Source organism: Pyrus communis, chromosome 1 (genome assembly GCF_963583255.1).
Source record: "Pyrus communis chromosome 1, drPyrComm1.1, whole genome shotgun sequence".
Taxonomy (NCBI): Eukaryota; Viridiplantae; Streptophyta; class Magnoliopsida; order Rosales; family Rosaceae; genus Pyrus; species Pyrus communis.
Genome location: NC_084803.1, coordinates 3,265,749 through 3,284,374, shown reverse-complemented (window position 1 = coordinate 3,284,374; position 18,626 = coordinate 3,265,749). Strand labels below are relative to the sequence as shown.

At 39.3% G+C, this 18,626-nt stretch overlaps 4 protein-coding genes across 5 annotated transcripts; 2 read left to right on the top strand and 2 right to left on the bottom strand.

The window, feature by feature from the left end:
- Nucleotides 1–1,515: 1,515 nt before the first annotated feature.
- On the bottom strand, nucleotides 1,516–5,108 carry LOC137749427 (U-box domain-containing protein 35-like). Of its 2 annotated transcripts, none has more exons than XM_068489524.1 (8): nucleotides 4,801–5,108; nucleotides 4,632–4,708; nucleotides 4,406–4,527; nucleotides 4,118–4,330; nucleotides 3,633–3,912; nucleotides 3,013–3,540; nucleotides 2,123–2,896; nucleotides 1,516–1,949 (listed from the first exon to the last, which is right to left on the bottom strand). In XM_068489524.1, exons 1-8 carry the CDS (start codon nucleotides 4,973–4,975, stop codon nucleotides 1,905–1,907), a joined length of 2,214 nt encoding a protein of 737 aa, XP_068345625.1. In that variant the 5' UTR covers nucleotides 4,976–5,108; the 3' UTR covers nucleotides 1,516–1,904. The 2 variants fall into 2 exon arrangements, with proteins under 2 accessions (XP_068345625.1, XP_068345633.1); XM_068489532.1 differs by having other exon boundaries at nucleotides 4,797–4,942.
- A 1,237-nt stretch (nucleotides 5,109–6,345) lies between these two features.
- LOC137749446 (peptidyl-prolyl cis-trans isomerase CYP57-like) lies at nucleotides 6,346–9,791 on the top strand. The gene is made up of 10 exons (XM_068489541.1): nucleotides 6,346–6,776; nucleotides 6,979–7,157; nucleotides 7,252–7,353; nucleotides 7,461–7,567; nucleotides 7,740–7,881; nucleotides 8,066–8,291; nucleotides 8,426–8,465; nucleotides 8,551–8,746; nucleotides 8,976–9,116; nucleotides 9,286–9,791. Exons 1-10 carry the CDS (start codon nucleotides 6,557–6,559, stop codon nucleotides 9,424–9,426), a joined length of 1,494 nt encoding a protein of 497 aa, XP_068345642.1. The 5' UTR covers nucleotides 6,346–6,556; the 3' UTR covers nucleotides 9,427–9,791.
- A 4,119-nt stretch (nucleotides 9,792–13,910) lies between these two features.
- Nucleotides 13,911–15,872, top strand: LOC137739739 (protein ANTAGONIST OF LIKE HETEROCHROMATIN PROTEIN 1-like). The gene has a single exon (XM_068479429.1). The coding sequence runs from the start codon at nucleotides 14,074–14,076 to the stop codon at nucleotides 15,589–15,591; it is 1,518 nt and encodes a 505-aa protein (XP_068335530.1). The 5' UTR covers nucleotides 13,911–14,073; the 3' UTR covers nucleotides 15,592–15,872.
- Nucleotides 15,873–15,971: 99 nt separating this feature from the next.
- On the bottom strand, nucleotides 15,972–18,388 carry LOC137739747 (RNA-binding protein 1-like). The gene is made up of 6 exons (XM_068479441.1): nucleotides 18,139–18,388; nucleotides 17,751–17,875; nucleotides 17,066–17,378; nucleotides 16,886–16,947; nucleotides 16,609–16,690; nucleotides 15,972–16,346 (listed from the first exon to the last, which is right to left on the bottom strand). Exons 1-6 carry the CDS (start codon nucleotides 18,179–18,181, stop codon nucleotides 16,231–16,233), a joined length of 741 nt encoding a protein of 246 aa, XP_068335542.1. The 5' UTR covers nucleotides 18,182–18,388; the 3' UTR covers nucleotides 15,972–16,230.
- Nucleotides 18,389–18,626: the final 238 nt, after the last annotated feature.

The window sequence follows — 18,626 nt, the reverse complement described above, 5'->3', positions numbered from 1 at the left end:
AATATTGAGGTGGAGAGTGGTGCACTGGTGGCGGTGATTGTGGTGGTGATGGCAGCGGACCTGAAGGCTCCAGTTCAGGAGAAGGAGGTGGTGAACATAGGACTGGACATGTACCGCATTCACTGATGCATAGTAAACCAGTCTCAGGATCCACCGTTTGATCTTCATATGTCAACCCGGCAAACATGATCAGGCCGAAAACCGCCGCCTTGAAGGACCGGGGAATCCATTTCCTTGCCATGGATAGTAGATCTTTGGAATTACTCATCTGACAGAGGCATAACCTTTGACAACTGACCAAGTTATGGTGTGGCCTTGAGAAAACTTTGTTCTACTTATCCGCCCTTTATACAAGCGTGTGTATGGCACCTCAAAAGGTTTGATTTACATACTTCTCTTATTAAATATGTAGAACGAGGATTAATTACTCAAGGAAAATACGCACCAATAAAATCGGTTACAAATTTTTAATTAAGAAAAACTAAAGTGACACTAAACATACGGTAAAATGACACTAAATTGTGACTTACATACGGTTCACTTTTCTTTTTTTTTTCATGCACACCCATATTGCATTGGTATTATCTGTTTAGTGTACCCAGTTATATTTCAATTAGGAGTTTGTACCCATTTTATTTGCGCTAATTTTGCTAGCTACTTTCATGTCATTTGGAGCCTGTATTTTTGCATTCTTTCAATTTCATGGGAAAAGGAATCCTAAGAAAGGCTTCAATGACAATCTAATCCTCTACCTCTAGTTTCTACTGTTTTTCTGATGCCTTTCTGCAAACATAATCCACCTTTGGAATCACTTTGTACTCCTTCTTCTTTAGACTTTAGTTATACCTTTCTTTGTAAGATGGACTTCTCTTATTTGGAATAAGGATATCTCACAACTATTTCACTAACTTTTTGCTCTTCTAATCCACCTATCTCAACTCGCAGACTCAGTGGTAGAGCCAAAATTTTAGTTTAGAAGGGACCCAAATGTCTCAATCTAAAACGCTCTCCTGATCTTCCATAAATTACTATGTCGTGTGGTGAATAACCGACCAACGTCTTTTAGGTCTGGTATGGTGTTGTCCTCATCATTCTCTTCATTAAATCTAAACCCCAAACCTATATGACTTTCTTCCTCTCTCTCCCTCCACTGTTCCCAAAACCAAGTCCTCCTCAAAGTACAAGCAACAGATTGCCCAAACTCCATAGGAGCCACCAACCTCAAATCAAACCCAATTAAATAAATTAAAGTAAAAACGTTGGATTGGTGCCCTAAGCCTATGAAAAACCTTGAAAATTATAAATACTAAACCTTTTTGTGTGAAAAAAAAAATGTCAGGATGGGCCCGGGACCATTCTGGTCTTTTCATGGCTCCGCCTCTGCGCAGACTTATGCATAACCAAGTTGATTAAAGTAGTATGTTTCTCGGTCCATTTGCACCCAAGTTCGGATTCCACTCCCATTTAGATTAGATTTGATTAGATTATTGCTCAAATAAATAAAATTTACCGACTTCTTTTAGGCCTCCAGTTTTCAGCTAAGTACATACATTCTTCCAGGTTTCCTTTTGAGTCACCACGCTTTAATCTTCTCAAACTTCAACTGCAGAGGGCAGTGATCGTCTTATAATCCAAAAGGAAAAGATTATGGACAGGCACAGCATGAACACAAAGTACAAAGTTAAAGAACAATGATTTACTAATCACAAACCCACCAAAGATTAGCTTAAACCAATCAGTGAAAGAAGCCTAAGAATATCAACTTTTTCTTTTTTTCTGGTATCAGTTTCCTATTATCTACAAACACTCCTTCAGCTTCTTCAATTGTAACTAGCTTTCCGGCCTTTTGTTCCTCGCGTCATCGGGTGCTTTTGAATTGTCTTCGTCTTCTTTGTACTTCGGCACTATATGTCAACTCCGCCCCCGGAGCTACTCTTATTCAGTGGCTCCTGGTTTTCAACAATGTAGCATAATTAAGACGATAGCAGATAAAAACTATAATAGAAAATACGAATGAGAATTGTTATTAGCACTCTAAAATAGTTATTATGCACCCATGTTTCCCTCTCTTATTTTCTTCAATAGCAGCGTCCAAACGAGTCTACCAGTTAATGTTACAAACCTGACTATTTGTAGTTGATGTTCTTGATGTGGAAGGACGTGACGTGGAGCTTGGACTATAACTGAACCCAGGAGGAGTAGTGTCACCGGTCCTTCCAAAGTCTCTTAACCGTATAAGTTCTGGCACTACAACTGTGCCAAGGTCGGGCCTGTCCTTCTTCCTTAGCTCTGTGCATTGTAATGCCAAGTTAGCGAACGCTAGAGCCTCTTCAATTGGCCAGTCAGTCACTGCTGGATCAAGCATCTCTGAAAATATTCCCTTCTCGATGGACCTCCTAACATGGTGAGCAAGTCCCATGGCAGGCTTGGCTGTGATGATTTGGAGTAGTACTATCCCCAACGAGTATATATCCGATTTTGTTGTTAACATGCCAGTTTGTTGGTACTCAGGATCGATGTAACAAAATGTTCCAGCGGCTGCAGTCATGTGGTATTGTGTCACCTCGTCTGCTACAGATGCTGGAACTAAGCGTGCTAGCCCTACATCACTGATCTTGCTCACAAAGTTCCGGTCTAATAGGATGTTTGCTGGCTTTAGGTCACGGTGTACAAGGGGTTCCGGCTTTGCTTGGTGAAGGAAATGAAGTGTTGTTGAAATTTCAGCAGCTATCTTGAACCGTCTCCTCCACGAAATTGAGGGGGTGTTACCTCTTCTAAATAACCGATCTTCTAAGCTTCCGTATTCCATGTATTCGTATACTAGGCATCCGAATTCAGGGCAGGCACCAAGGAGGAGAACCATGTTAGGATATCTAATGCAGCTCAGGACCTCAACCTGCATGTCAACACAAAATATGATCCCATTTGATAACCATTTCGTTTTTTGTTTATTTTCCCATAGTACAATGTTTATGTAATATTTCAAATCTCAAAATTTTATCAATAGCATACTTCCTGTTGGAATTGCTTCCTCCCTTGAGCAGCATCAGGTCTCAAAACTTTGATGGCAACCAGCGTGTGATCGAGTTTGCCTTTGTATACGGGTCCATATCCACCCTCACCAATTTTATTCGCCGGTTCAAAATTTTCCGTAGCTTCTTCAATTTCTTCAATGGTGTACTTCCTATACCGGAGATCATTATGTGCCAAAGCATTCAACGCCCGGTTCTTCTCTTCTGCCTCTTTCTTTGCCTTCATCTCTGCCTGTCTTCTTCTCTGAGCTTCCATCTCCGCCAACTTCTGCGACGCCTCAGCTGCTTCTATAGCTGCTTTGCACTTAGCCTTCTCCATTTCCACAATGGCAAGGGCCGTCTGTTCAGCAAGCTTCACTTCCTCGAACTTTCGCGCCTCCTGCATCCACTGACTAAGCTCGTTAGCCTTATTTTTCGCCGAGATTGCTTCTTTGCAGGCCGAGCTGTACATGTCCATTGTTTGCTTCAATTCGAGCTTTAATCTTCGCATTTCAGCCTCCATATCCCGCTGTAATCGATCAAACAGTTAACAGCCAGATTATTCTTTTATCTAGGCCTTGATTTATAAATTTTTATGCTACCAAATTAATATAAACGTACTGCAGATTGTCTGGATGAGTCCTTGGGAGAATTTAATGTACTAGAGAAATCGAAACATTGGTTTGTCATATCCACTGATCCAAATAATGGCATTGAAAAGTCACTTTCATCAGCATTCGAAGTGCGGTTGCTAAGCGAAGACCGTGCTGCAGTATGGTTAGCCATGTCAACATTAATATCCAACAAGAGATTGTTCGGAGCACTCCTTGTCCTCTCGCGCGCTGCAGGCATTTTGACCGATCCTGGAACCTTCCACCCTCCCCTTGATGCAGGCTGTCCTCTGCTTCCACCAACAGCATTACAAAAACCACAACTTGTTAGCATAAGAGAAATTCTCACTGCACGATGTTTTGTCTTACTTAAAGACATGACGCTTTGCAAAAACCTCAACCGTGCAATTAAAGGAGATCAGAGTTGAAGAAAACTGAGAAGAAGTGAGAGTTTCTTAACACGTTGCCCTGAAGAGAAGCAATTAAAATACGTACCTAACTCCGTTTTCAAATTCATTATTATCTGCTGGGATATGATATGGAAGTCCCTGGGAGGATGGCTGTTTGGGTGGAACTGCAGTATTAACCACTGGCCTCTTTGCAGTTCTTGTTGACAACATCTTCCCTTTCTGAATTACGTATACAGAACAGAATTCCGGCGCTAATTTTACAATGCTGCTGGGCACATCATTCCCACTTTTAAGCTTCCTGTGAAGAACCACAGCATCAGAACGTAGCTAGAGAGAGAGAGGGAGAGGGAGAGGGAGAGGGAGAGATTTAAACCTTGTAAGAGCATTCCTTGCTGATGCACCAACTACAATAGTATTGAGGTAGTTGCAATTGACATATTCCAAAAGTGCTTTTGCAACATCACTGTCATCAAGGATAACCTCTTTCACTTGTGCCTAAAATTTGAAAAAGTAAAATCAAATCAAACCTTTTAGACCCCCTTCAAGCGATATTACGCGTAACACATCACATCTGTGATAGGAAAGATGCACGTACGTACCCCTTTACGAGCGCAATATGCACGGTAAGGAACGAAAACACCACGTCCATTATTACCACCCGAATCAGCATCACTTTCTGCGTAACTCCGAAAAGAAACAAAGAAATCACGTTGACAAGGCCAAACAATGTGTTTCGAAAATGAAGCAGAGAAAATAGAGGGTACCTACGATTGTTTTTGTGCTTGACATGGATGAGGATGATGTACGGATTAGTGCTGGCGGCTACAAGATGATCAATAGCCCACCGGACAGCATAGTTGCTGTTCTTATTGTCCTTGTCGACAGCCACGGCAGTTGCATTGATGGGTGGAACGGCGTCGTCCGAGGAGTAATGGGAGGCCATTTTGCGTGACGCCACCAGCGCAGCACTAGCACAAACACGCACCAATGCCGCTGCCAATGGCACCACCCTCCACGTCCACCGCTCCGGGAAAGCTTGAGACGCAAGAAAAGAGGAAAGGGGAAAGAAGAAAGGAAGAAGGTTAGCTGATTAGGGCTTTCTGTTGGTGTGGTTGTGGAACTGTGGAATCACATGCTTGGCTAAACATGGAAAATGTAACGTAACTAACTTTTAACTGACTCTCGTCCGTTGGCTTGATTTAGGCAAGTTTTGACCTGGCCATGACCAAATAAAAGGACTTCTACTTAGGTTTGGATTTTTGTTGAAGCTTTAAGACAAATCAAACAAACAAAGAGGGAAATGGGACTTTGAGAGGAACAAAAATGTTTTTGTTGAACAAAATTTGTTCAAGGATTGGTAGTTGTTTGATATCTATGTTGTAGAGAGGTTACCAATTACAAGTATTCGGCTTGACTGTTGGCTATCAAGTTACAAACTATGTTTACAATTTTTCATAGGGAGACAAGTGGCTTAATAAAACAATGTATAGTAGGAGAAAATTTTCAATCTGTCAGAAACACCATTAGGTACACTAAGTGTCATATTACAATTGATTGAATTAAAAAAAAATCAAATAATTGTATTATTACATTGAGTGTACCAACCGTGTTCCCGGCATACTGAAAAATCTCTAGTATGATAGTATTCAATTACGGTTAATAACGACTAGTTCTTAGTTTAGTTGTATTTTTTTTTCTTAATTTTAAAAGAGATCTCTAATTCAAATTCACTACAACTTGATTAAAGAAAAGATTACCTATTCAAAATTAGGGTGTGATATTCATCTTCATTTGTAAGTGAGAGATCTTAGGTTCGATTCTCACAAAATGCGAATTTGAACCACATTATTGATAGCTCATTGCGAGGCTAAGCTCACCTCCTCTCCTTAGTGTAGATAATATCGTTTGTTAAAAAAATATAATTATGGTGTCTTTGTTACTATGTGCTCTTAAAATGTTATGACTCATCCCTACTTTGCTTACTCATATTTCTTAAACCTCTCTTGAACCGGCACACTATGAAAATAACTTACTGAATATTGTGTATGCAAAGTAATAGTATTGAAAATAGAACAATTCACTAGATGATATGTGTTATCAAGAAATAATTAGAATTTGTGAAAAACCTTGAACACGTGATATCTTTGTTTTTTATCAAATGTTTCCAATTGGACGAACGCACGATATTTTTTTCGATTTACTTTTTTTATCACATTGCCAAATGACAACCTCAGTTTCATATAAATTTTTCTTCTACACTAAAGCTTAATGACATGTTAACACTTGAATGAGTAAATTAATTTTTCGAAATACCAACTTCTCCAAAGGCTACCAAGTCTCATGCCCGCGGATCTGCGGAAGCCAAAAGCCAAAATATCACCAAAACGACGTCGTCACCAACCGGCGGAATCGAAAATGAAAAACCCTTCTCCCCCAATTCGCCAACCAGAAATACTCAGATAACAATCGAATTCCCAAATCCCCAGTGGACTCAAATCTCCTGCAGCGCCTCAGTCCGTGAGCAATGTCGTCGATATACGTGTTGGAGCCGCCGACGAAGGGGAAGGTGGTGCTGCAAACGACGCACGGGCCGCTGGACGTGGAGCTCTGGCCCAAAGAGGCCCCGAAGGCTGTCAGGAACTTCGTCCAGCTCTGCCTCGAAGGATACTACGACAACACCATCTTCCACCGCATCATCAAAGGCTTTCTGGTTCAGGGCGGCGACCCCACCGGCACCGGCACAGGTAATTTAAAAAAAGATTGAGAATTTCGATTCGTGGATTTGTATTGTTCTCTAGGTTACTTCAGTTTTGGATTTTGAACTTAAGTTGGGTAATTGCTAAAAAGAATGAGAATTTCGGTTCAGGAATTAGTATAGTGATCTGGGTTGCTTTGGATTTGGGATTTTGAAATTTTGAACTTGAATTGTTGGGTGCATTTTTGCAGGGGGTGAGAGTATTTACGGTGGTGTGTTTCCTGATGAGTTTCATTCGCGTTTGAGATTCAAGCATAGGGGTTTAGTTGCTTGTGCAAATGCCGGTACACCCAATTCGAATGGGAGCCAGTTTTTCATGAACTTGGATCGGAGTGATTGGCTTGACAAGAAGCATACCATCTTCGGAAAGGTGATGATTAACTTCAATTCCGGCACTGGCAGTTTAGCTTTATAGAAGACCAAGGAACCGAACTCATTCTTTTGTTGTTTGTATTGTTTTTCAGGTGACTGGGGATTCAATCTATAATCTTGTGCGGTTGGGTGAACTCGAAACTGACAAGGAGGATAGGCCTTTGGACCCACCCCCAAGGATACTATCAGTAGAGGTAGCTAAACCTGGTCCTTGAGTAACCTTAAGCTTTCCTCTTTCTATATGCTTATGTGATTTTTTTCCTGTTCTATTTTATTTTTGCTGTCAAAATCTGTGTTTTAGGTGTTATGGAATCCCTTTGATGATATTGTTCCAAGGGCACGTGCAAAGCCTTCGAAGGAATCCACAAATGATACTGACAACAAAGACACAAAGAAGAAAACTGTAAAGTAAGCTTCTTCCTTGCCTGAAGGAATGTGTACGTGTGCATTTGTGTGAATGTTAATTTGTTTTTGTACACCTGTGTCTGAAAAGAAAATGTATTTGCCATGATATATGTTATCTAAACTGTCACTACGCTTCTTCGGTATCTTATGCGCATGGTTTGTTTAAAAAATGCAGAAAGCTGAACTTGCTTTCATTTGGAGAAGAAGCTGAAGAAGAGGAGAGAGAGTTGGCAGCTGTAAAGACCAAAATCAAGAGCAGCCACGATGTATTGGATGATCCTCGTCTTCTGAAGGACGAAGTTCCGTTTAATGAATCGGTAATTATCAGGCATCCTTTTTGTGATGCCTTGTTTATATAAAACTGTTGTAATTTTGCTAATTTAGGTCCATTTGTTTTCATTTTGAATGTGATTGGTAATCTACATATGCATGGTCCGGTCTTACTCACTTAGAAATTGATAATCCAAAGGACTTATCTTTGACAAATGTTTTTGTACGCAGAACATTGATGCCAAAACAAGGCATGTACAGTTATCTGTCAGAGAAGCTCTAAGCTCCAAGAAAGAAGAGCCCAAGAAAGACTCAGAGTCCAAATTTTATAATACCGTTGATCATAGCGATGATGATGATGATGATGAGGCCAACTTTGATGCAAGAATGCGCCAGCAAATACTCAAGAAACGAACGGATTTAGGAGATCTCCCACCAAAGCCAAAGCTGAAAAGTGGTATCTAATTCTCCTCGGTGTATTATATTTTCTCCTGATTGGATGCATGATTGGTTGCCGTATAATTTGACAATGCTTTGTACTGCCTTAATAAAATTATGTCCATTTTCTTAACTTGTCACATCCATATGCAGGGAGATCTAGCCCAAAGCGGCATGAAATACCTACATCAAGGTAAACATTTTGAATTCAGACACTGTCACAGAGACAAAACATCTGAAATATCTTCACAATAATCTCTTCATCTCCTTTTTGCCAGGTCCAATGTTGAAAGCATTGATGATGATCAACAAAAGGTGGATAAGCTGTCCTTGAAGAAAAAAGGGATAGGATCCGAGGCAAGAGCTGAGCGCGTGGCAAACGCTGATGCAGACTTACAGTTGCTGGGTGAAGCTGAAAGAGGAAGACAATTGCAGAAACAGAGGAAGCGTAGAAATCAAGGACGAGAAGATGAAGTATGTGTTATTGGGCCTTTTTATGTATTGTTTTCTCGATTTACCTCTTTACTCTCCTGCCTTCCCTTCGGCCCTGGGAGTAGGCCAAGTGATTCACTTTTTTATTCTATTTAGACATGGTAAAGTAGTTAGTAAAAAAAGTTGAAACCCCGTTTATTTTGTGGTTTTTTTTTTAGAAGATACTTTGTGTGAATTTATAACCATGTTTTTATGAATTGGATGCTTTCAGGTTCTCGCAAAACTTGAGAAGTTTAAGAAGGGAATATTCGAAAAGGGCACAGCCCCAGGTATTAAATCTGGAGGTGGCAAAGATGAAGACTTATCCAATTGGAAATCAGTTCCGTTAAAATTTGCTCCTGAGAAAGGAAAGGTAAGATTCATAGGTTCATATGTATTTATGCCATTTCATTGGAGTAATATAACAGTAACTAGCTACTATCGCCCCTTCTCATTTTAAATATTCTTCGAACAAATATCAGTTTGCTATTTATCTAATTTGTGCTTCTCCATGGCTTAAATTTTCCCGTAAATCATTGCAGGATCACATGTCTCGCAGTGAGGACCTAAATGACTACGTCGTGCATGACCCTCTTTTGGAGAAGGGAAAAGAGAAGTTTAACCGATTGCAAGCCAAGCAAAAGCGACGAGAGCTAGAATGGGCTGGCAAATCCCTTACTTGATCTCATCTCTGCCATGCCCTAATATTTGAAACCAAATCGAAGCTATGAGAATTCATCCCGTTGTCTTTGCTACGCTGCATGCCAGCTCAAATCTTGAGCTACATTGTTCGACAGCAGTTCATCTCACACCTGTATGGGTCATCTGACCTACCAGTGCAGCCGAAGGCATGATTCTACATATGTATTCCTCTGTATTGTAGCTGGTGCTTTCGCTGCCGTCACCTACTGTAATCTTTTCTGCTCAACATTAGGTTAGGCAGTTTTGATGTATTTCTGTTTGTATATACCTCAAACAAGTCTTAAATTCTTAACTAGGCAGTTCTAAGAAAATCAAATGCACAAGTTTCTTGTTAAGCTGGGTCAAATTTGTTTCTCTCTCATCTATTTGCCTGCATTCGGGATGCCATTGTGGTGGTTTTTTAAATCAATTAACGCATTGTCACGTGGCTGCCATTGTGGTGGTTTTTAAAATCAAATAACGCATTATCACGTGACAGTTGGTTATTGGCTTAAAAAACCGACACGGTGGTGTGCTAGTAAGTCATTTCCAATTTTGCAGGCTTAACATTTTCAAAGGTTCTGGACGCAGAACATCTGACACTTGCTTTGGCAACAAGACTCCAAGAAATATCAGCGATGTTTGACCAGGTAAACATTGTTAGACCTACCGACTTGCAAAAGCCATGTCTTGTTTCTTTGCATATGCAACAATGCACCAACTGTAATGTCATATAATTGATTGGAAACTTAAAATAATATATTCTAACTGGATTATAACACTTGGTTTACTGGATTGTGTTTTTAGCACACTGAAAAATTCTCGTAATTTCGATAAAGTTTCATTTCGATGCTTGGGAGTTTGATTATCGTGATTTGAACCTTTGTAATTTACTAATTGTTGTAATTGAAGGACAACAATTTAGATTTGTTAATTTATAGTTGTAAGAATGTCGCGCATGTCTTTCAATTTCTAGTTTGTATATAAGTTATAACATCATTATCCTTAAGCCGAGGCAATTATTAAACCAAATAAACTAGTTGCGACAATTAAAACTAGAAAAATTAAAGTGAAATTTCGCTTAAACTTCAAAGACGAGGTCGTTACTTTGAACAAGAAAAGAAAATTGGTTAAGGCAATGGTCGCCAACGCAATTACCGATCCATTGTTGGACGTTGAATGTGAACAAGAATCTTAGAAGAGTACAATGTTGGAACATGTCCTCCCTCAATGTTCCTCAGTTGGACCGCCTTTTTCTTACAACTTACAATCTTTTTCATTTTTTTTCTTTTTGGGTCAAATACAAATTGCAATCTGTTGTTTATAATTTTTGTGTCAAATTTTGTTTCCTCGGGAAATTTAGCAATTTCATGTTACCTTACTACCCATGAAAAAAGATTTAAATTGTAACCAAATTTAATTTAATTTAATTTATTTAATTTATTATTATTATTATTTTTTTTTTATGTTGGATGCTTTGGTCATTGCTAGTCTGCCACGCATATGGTCAAAAGTTAGTGTATATTGAATTCAGATCCTCTTTGAATCTTTGTGTTTAGGAGTTTATGGACCAAGAGATGCAGACCATTCACTTCAAATCTTACGACTTCCATTAGCTTATCTCATTAGTACACTTCATACAAACTAAGGATTTAGATCTCTCTCTCTTTTGAACAATTTAAATTTCTAAACTACGAGATTTGGAAAAGAGCTAAATTTCCTGTGTATTGTTGAATTTGCTAGCTTGTGGGGCCCTAGCCAACTGTATATATCTGTACTATGCGTACAATGTTCTAAAAATTAAAATTATTAAATATAAGAGAAAAAAATATATGTAAAGAACTTGGTAGCTAATCCAAAAGAGTAAAGAAGAGTTTGAAAAGCTTACACCGTTTTTTCTAATCTTGCAGGACAAGCCATAACTCTAAAGGAAAACTAATAAAAATACCTTGAAAACTTTGAGTTTTAACGAAAATGACAAAAAGATGTTGTAAGTGAATAGTATCAGAATTATTTTTTTAAAAGCAAAATATGATTTTTGATTAAAATAAATAATGTATGAGTTTTTCGTTAAAGTTCTCTAACTCTAGTCCAAACCAATAATTGTATTATAGGATGTATAACTTTGCTTTTCTTGGAAATTCATATTCGTGGAAAATGTAACTAATAACTAAACGACAGGATATTAGGATATGACATAAACACTGTTTTGGTTATTTATTAAATGTAACGCTTCAGTTTGATTATCTGACAACTCCCAATCATTCATGCAACTGAATTCCCCAATTAACCATGCACATCTAATTAGCACGACATGACTCTTATAGAAGCCTGACCACATAATGAATAAGATCAACCTCACAAAAGCACGAGACATGTTTTGTAGTTTAGTCGCATTCAAATTACGTATGTCATGACTTAATGTGAAAACTGTTTTAATCAATCAGCTGTACATTTTGTGTACACCTTAAGAGTAATTTCAGGAAAACTATATATTTAAATTATATTTTGTAAACCAAAAAATGCTAAGGATATTCTCAAAATAAGATTCTCTCTCCATTATGTTTTTGGCACAATATTTTATAATGTTAGCACAAAATATCACGTTAAAAAAATGAGGTGACAGAGAACCCCACTTTAAGAAAATCTTTTTAGCATTTCTCAATGAGACTCCATGAAATTTCTGGCAACTCATTTTTTTTGCACAATATTTTATAATGTTGACGAGAGAATTAACTTGAAATAATGAGGTGATAGATGGTTCATCAAAAGTCTCATTTGAGAGGATCTCCTTACGTTTCTCTTCTCTTGCAAACCACATGACGTAATTGTTGATAATTAAATTATTATTTAAATATCGATTAACGTATTTATTTTTTATTAATACGCGGAACATAACTTCTAAATTATATTTAAAAAATTAATTTACCTAACTTTACTGACACACCGTAATATCAGGTTGGCCCACGAAATTTATGATCCCATTTATCATGCCCAACACACGCATTTTCCAAAAGATTGTTGAAAATTGTGAAAAAGGCACGAGTTTGGTGTTCTTTTAGTCCAACAAAGTAACATTCCAATCACACCCCTTTAAACCCAAAACTGAAAGAGAAAATAAATAATATAAAAAAAAGGTCGGCAGGTAATCCCAATGTCACCGTCATAGACCTACCGACCACCGCCACAATCCTTAAGCCCGCGTTCACACCTGCCACCTTTATGCCCCCGCGCATTTTCTTATACACGTGTCACACACAACTTCCCCCCAAGTCAACGTTTTTCGTACACGCCATGTAACCATGTTATTTCGAGTAATAATATTCAAATTATGTGTTTGTATCATATTTTTATATCATTTTAGATGACATTTGATGTGAATAGCTACATCATTTGAATTAATCAAATTTTTTAATTTAATTCATTATTTAATAAACTAATAATTAAGAAAAACTTGTTAATTAAATTATGATTGTAGTATACGAGGAGTTTTTCTTCTTCATTTTATTGGGTTTTGCAAATTTTTCAAATGATGTAGTTGTCCACATCATATGCTACCTAAGGTGGTATAGAAATGTAGTATAAAAATATTGTATGAATATGATTACTTTGTTCTTTCAATCCTTCCCCATTAATTAATTATTTTGTAATCCACTTTCTAGGCATTTTACAAGTGTTTCTACTCATCATTAATTAACATTTAATTAAAAGATTACTCCTTGGTTTTTGGTTTTTTTTTTTTTTTTTGTCAAACAATAAATTTATTATATTAGATTTTACATTAGAAAGCTAACGAAGTTCGAACTCACGCTATAATAAAAAAACAACTCTCATCAGGGCCACTTAGAAAATATGATTCAATAATATATTGATACATTAAAATACACAACAGATGTCTTATTTCAACGAAACTCTTGAATATATAGAATTTATTTCTTTAAATCCTAATTGTTCATTTATATTACACTGAATACAACCTGATCTTGTAAATTTTCTACATGTAAAGATCAAAGTATTACTCATAGTTAACGAGAAAGAAATACCATTTAGGTAGTAATTCCAAAAAAGTTACAAAAGGATCCATGGTTTCATCCATCACTGATGGTTCTAGAACTGCTAAACCCACCACGAAGTAGTCTAGTAGTTGGTTAAGATGAATTTTAAACCTGTAGTACATACGGCACGTCATGAATTCGATATTTGGCACTGTAGAACACATAACATTAGTTAAGATGAGACTGAGATGTATTTGTAAGTCTTTCCAACTTTAAAAAAATAGACTGACGAAACTACTGTTTAATCCCCTTTTGAAAAAACGTATTCCTCGTAATTAAATATTACTTAACTTCTTAATCATTACAATGACAGATGATCCATCCCTCCATCTCTCTCATCTGTATGTATCAGCGTTGGACTTATATTCTTATGGTAATGGGAACAGGTAGTGACGTATAAGTCGTAATTATACAAATAATAGAGATCCTCTTCCTTCCTCCCCACATTTTCTCAACTTGTCGATCTACGCGTTCACACTTGCATATTTCATAATTTCAAAAAAGCCAAACACCTTGTCTCCTTTTTTAACTATTTTGCTGCTGCTTCTTCCTTAATTTCCTTGTGATGGTTGTTGTCTGCAAATCTCACCTTATATGAAACTCGACCTCCAAACAGACCCAGCAGCTGAAGACCTCGCCACCGTCTACACCTTCCTCCAGAACTCTCTACACACGCAAATGAACGAGAACGGAAGCGCCAAGAAGCGGCGTCGTAGAGACTCCGGCGGCAGCGAGAAGAAGAAGAAGGACCTCAAGGGAATAATCGCCTCCTTGTCGTTGCTCCAAGAGCAGGAGAAGCAGGACGAGCGCGACCACGACAGGGCATCGAATGACGACGCGTCGTTAATAGAAGAGACGCACAAGGAGAGGAACAAGGCCATGCTGGAGTACTACTCCGATTTGCAGGAGTGCTACTCGGAGGTGGAAGAATCCGAAACGATGAAGCGGAGAAAATCAAGCAGCGCTGCCTGTGCGGCGGTGGTGACGGCGGCGGTGTCGGCGAAAGCTGAAGGAGTCGATCAAGTTAAGCCGGGAGTCGGGTCGGGTCACCATCGGCGGCTGTGGGTCAAGGACAGGTCGAAAGCGTGGTGGGACGAATGCAACCAACCGGATTTTCCGGAATCGGAATTCAAAAAGGCGTTTCGGATGGGGAAATCCACGTTCGATTTAATATGCGAGGAGCTCAACTCCGCCATCGCGAAGGAGGACACGACGCTGCGGAACGCGATTCCGGTGCGACAGAGAGTGGCGGTGTGCCTTTGGCGGCTGGCCACCGGCGACCCGCTCCGCCTCGTGTCGAAACGATTCGGACTCGGCATCTCGACCTGCCACAAGCTCGTCCTTGAGGTCTGCTCCGCGATCCGGACGGTGCTGATGCCCAAGTACCTGCAGTGGCCGGAGGAGAGCGCGGCGAGGAAAATTAAGGACGAGTTCGAGGGTATTTCGGGAATTCCGAACGTTGCTGGGTCCATGTACACGTCGCATATACCCATCATCGCACCCAAAGTCAGCGTTGCTGCGTATTTCAATAAACGGCACACGGAGAGGAACCAGAAGACTTCGTACTCGATTACTGTGCAGGGTGTGGTGGACCCCAGGGGCGTTTTTACCGATGTGTGCATCGGATGGCCAGGATCAATGCCGGATGATCAGGTGCTGGAGAAATCAGCGTTAAATCAGAGGGCCAATAATGGTTTGCTGAAGAACGTGTGGATTGTTGGGGGTGCTGGGTACCCTTTGATGGACTGGGTGCTGGTGCCTTACACCCAGCAGAACCTAACGTGGACCCAGCACGCTTTCAACGAGAAGATTGGGGAGATTCAGAGTGTGGCCAGAGATGCGTTTGCTAGGTTGAAAGGAAGGTGGTTTTGCTTGCAGAAGAGGACGGAGGTGAAGCTGCAGGACTTGCCGGTGGTTCTCGGGGCGTGCTGTGTTTTGCACAACATTTGTGAGTTGAGGAATGAGGAGATGGAGCCCGAGCACCGGTTCGAGCTCATCGACGACGAAATGGTCCCGGAGGTTCCTCTTAGGTCGACGAGCTCGATGAAGGCTAGGGATGCCATTGCTCATAATCTATTGCACCATGGCCTTGCGGGCCCTAGTTTCCTTTAGGTCACACCGCTTGGCTCGTTACATTTGCAAATTACCGTCTGATACGTGCAATGCAAAAAGCCGAGTGTCTCAAAATTATTATTCTTTTGGTTATTGGTTGTAATTTGTGTGTAAGGGCTCTCTGTAAAAGGCATACTTTGCCCCTCTACACAAATGGATGAATTGTATTTTGTAGTAGTCTTTTTATAGGCTAAGTTATATACATCAAGAACACAGAATTGTAGCATGAGATTACACTCCAATTGCCAAATAGGAGAACATAAATTATTTATTTTGCGTGATTTTCCATCCTTGTATCTTGCATCATAAGTTCAGTGTACTCTCTTTTAGTAACTTTGTAGGTTGTTTTATCCTAATCAATTTGTAATAGTCTATTTCGTTTAATCATCTTTAATAGTTAAATCGGGGGCAAAACGACGTTTATTTTTTTTATGATATCAAGTCATTGTCATTAAGACCAGCTATCAGTTCCCCAAAGTTGGAGGCATTTTCCATGCTTAACACTTACCTTTCGAACAGTATTATAGCTCAATGACGTCACTGAAAGCATCACAATATACAAATAGTAAGTTGAGACCTACCGAAAACATCACGAAACAGGCTCCAGCAAGCCGCAGACTTCATCTCAGCCATTTTTCGTCACCGCGGGATTCCATTTCTATGTTCATTGCCGTCACCTGGAAGACTGAATGGAAAATGTGCAAAATGGATCTTCAAGGCAGGGGACTCTGGTTTCTTGTTATCAAACTTGTAACCTGCATGCATCCACATTGCATAGGTTGATAAGTGATGAGTTTCCTCAAATTACTAGACACGATGAAGCTTTATCAATTAACTCATTACGTTAAACGGGATTATAAACCATAATAGGTTATTTACATAATCGGTTTCTGAATATAACGTACAATTTCCTTAAAAAATTTGGTTATAGAGGTTTATGGTACATTGATAGCTGGAATATTGATTTCACATTTATGCCGTACATGGATAGGTCATGGTTAATTGCTCATGTAATACCTTGAAGAGCTTCCATAGCAGTCAGAGCACACTTCGCATCAGCTAACTCTACAAAGCACAGAACCATAGCCTTATCTCCACTCTGCAGCTCATGTAAAGGTCTAGCAAACACTGAGAGAAGCTCAAACAAAAGTAAAGTACGAGGACGTTGATAGAAATAACAACAAATAACTGTGTGCCCCTCAATGAAAAAGGTAGCTGCTAGATCACACATAGCCTGTCTGCAATGAGGTCTATGAAGGTTACTCAACAGAAGTAGAAAGATAAGAAGGCTTACACGTCTAGGCTCCTTGTGAATGACCTTGATTTCTTTAAAGCCAATAAATGGACGGAATATATCTTCGTTGCAAGTCAAGGTTTTTAAATGACAGAACAAAGCAGTATAATAAGCATATTTCAGCGACGATCATTTCCATTTCAATAAACTCTGAATCTAGGGTTAGGAGTAAAAGGATATGGCCTACTTCTCTTCGGGTAGAGTCAGTGGGAAGTCCATCGACAAACAAAACATTTGATTCCCCTTTCACAGGAAGAACATCAGCATTTCTCGAAGAGCCAGCTGGCTTTTCTAAACTTATGTCTGCAGGAAGATTTGGACTCATGCTTACTGCAGCAACTTCCAGTCTCTTGCTTATCAAACTCGGAACTTCTAAAAGCAACGAATAACCCTTTGTGCTAGCTCTTTCTGTTGCACCAAGAACCGGTTCAGGACAAGACCGAAGACCCATAGCATCATCTACAGCATATGCTCCAGTGGTCATTGATCTTATCTGCAAGCAGATCAAGTACCACAATTCCTTCATAATAATTCATATACATTAACACATGAACATTATCATATACTTGAGGTTTGTCTGGGACTGTTTCCGGAAGGGCTAAGCTCGCTTTTTGACAACCAAAACCGCTTCTGAATGCCTTTGGCAGATTAAACTTAAAAGCATTTATGGGTCATACAGCACTTCTACTGAAAGTTCTTTTGCCAAGAAGCACTTGGATTTTGATAAAAATTTTGACGTGTTTCTAATAAAAGCACTTCTAGCAAAAGCACTTACAAGCGCATGTGATTCCTACCGAAGCAGTCACAAACAAGTCCCTATAGCAACTCATAAAAGTTCGTGTCGAACAAATTCTTAGTGTCTTACATCTCTGTGCAGAAAATCGGAAGCATAACTCCGCTGCGTATCGGTAGAAGGAATCGTTGGGTTGAATGGCAATGAGGGTGTTTCCGACGACAAGTAGCCAGGAAAGCTTGGCCTTGCAACACTGTCTGTCACAATACAATACAATCCACCCATCAACCATTCACCAATTTCCTTAATCTTGTATTTAACAGTTAAACCGTATAATTAAGAAACACACAAACTTTCCAATCAAGCATGAATTACAAACCACTGAAGTGATGAAAAAGTAATAAAATTTCTGTTTGGATGCTGAGAAAATGCGGGAAAGTGAGTGAAAATTGAATGCAAATGTTCAGGAAAATTGAAAATTTCGGGATTGTTGAATTAGGGTTAGGGAAAAAGAGAGAACCTAATTGGGGCGGGGTGAAGTATATACGGTACGGATCGCGCATGTCTTCTTCTTCTACCACCTGGTTCAGCTGAGATCGACTTCCTTACTAATTAAAACCCCCCTTTGCGTTTGGTTTGGTTTGGTTTGTACTTCGCAAGTTTGCAGCACCGAATTGGAGCATTCCAGGTCGAAACGCCGTAGTTTTGGCTTGTAATGGTCGGGATGCCCGTTAGTGGGCCTCTAGACCGATCAGTTTGGACCGGATTACACTATCCTGACGGCCAGATGGTGAGTACATTTTTATTGGATTAAATCTGATTATCAGATACAAAAAACTTCATCAACTATGGGTTGAACAACATTTTCATACCTTATTTTTAAAAATGACAATATCATAACTCATCTTACGAATTTATGCCAATATCAAACCTCCGTTAGTTTTTCTGTTAATTTCTTTGTTAAATGCTGACGTGGCTAGAGACGGGATCCAATCACTAATTCAATTG

Bases quoted from the DNA above. Each gene is read 5' to 3' on its own strand.
- LOC137739739 (XM_068479429.1), top strand. From the start codon at position 14,074: ATGAAACTCGACCTCCAAACAGACCCAGCAGCTGAAGACCTCGCCACC.
- LOC137749427 (XM_068489524.1), bottom strand. From the start codon at position 4,975: ATGGCCTCCCATTACTCCTCGGACGACGCCGTTCCACCCATCAATGCA. The intron at 3,541-3,632 runs GTACGTTTATAT...GATCGATTACAG, and splicing joins ACTCATCCAGACAATCTGCA to CGGGATATGGAGGCTGAAAT. The intron at 1,950-2,122 runs GTTTGTAACATT...GTTGAAAACCAG, and splicing joins CATCAACTACAAATAGTCAG to GAGCCACTGAATAAGAGTAG.
- LOC137749446 (XM_068489541.1), top strand. From the start codon at position 6,557: ATGTCGTCGATATACGTGTTGGAGCCGCCGACGAAGGGGAAGGTGGTG. The intron at 6,777-6,978 runs GTAATTTAAAAA...GCATTTTTGCAG, and splicing joins CCCCACCGGCACCGGCACAG to GGGGTGAGAGTATTTACGGT. The intron at 8,466-8,550 runs GTAAACATTTTG...CCTTTTTGCCAG, and splicing joins CATGAAATACCTACATCAAG to GTCCAATGTTGAAAGCATTG.
- LOC137739747 (XM_068479441.1), bottom strand. From the start codon at position 18,181: ATGCGCGATCCGTACCGTATATACTTCACCCCGCCCCAATTAG. The intron at 17,876-18,138 runs GTTCTCTCTTTT...GTATTGTGACAG, and splicing joins CTTCACCCCGCCCCAATTAG to ACAGTGTTGCAAGGCCAAGC. The intron at 16,347-16,608 runs GTATTACATGAG...GGATGCATGCAG, and splicing joins TGCTATGGAAGCTCTTCAAG to GTTACAAGTTTGATAACAAG.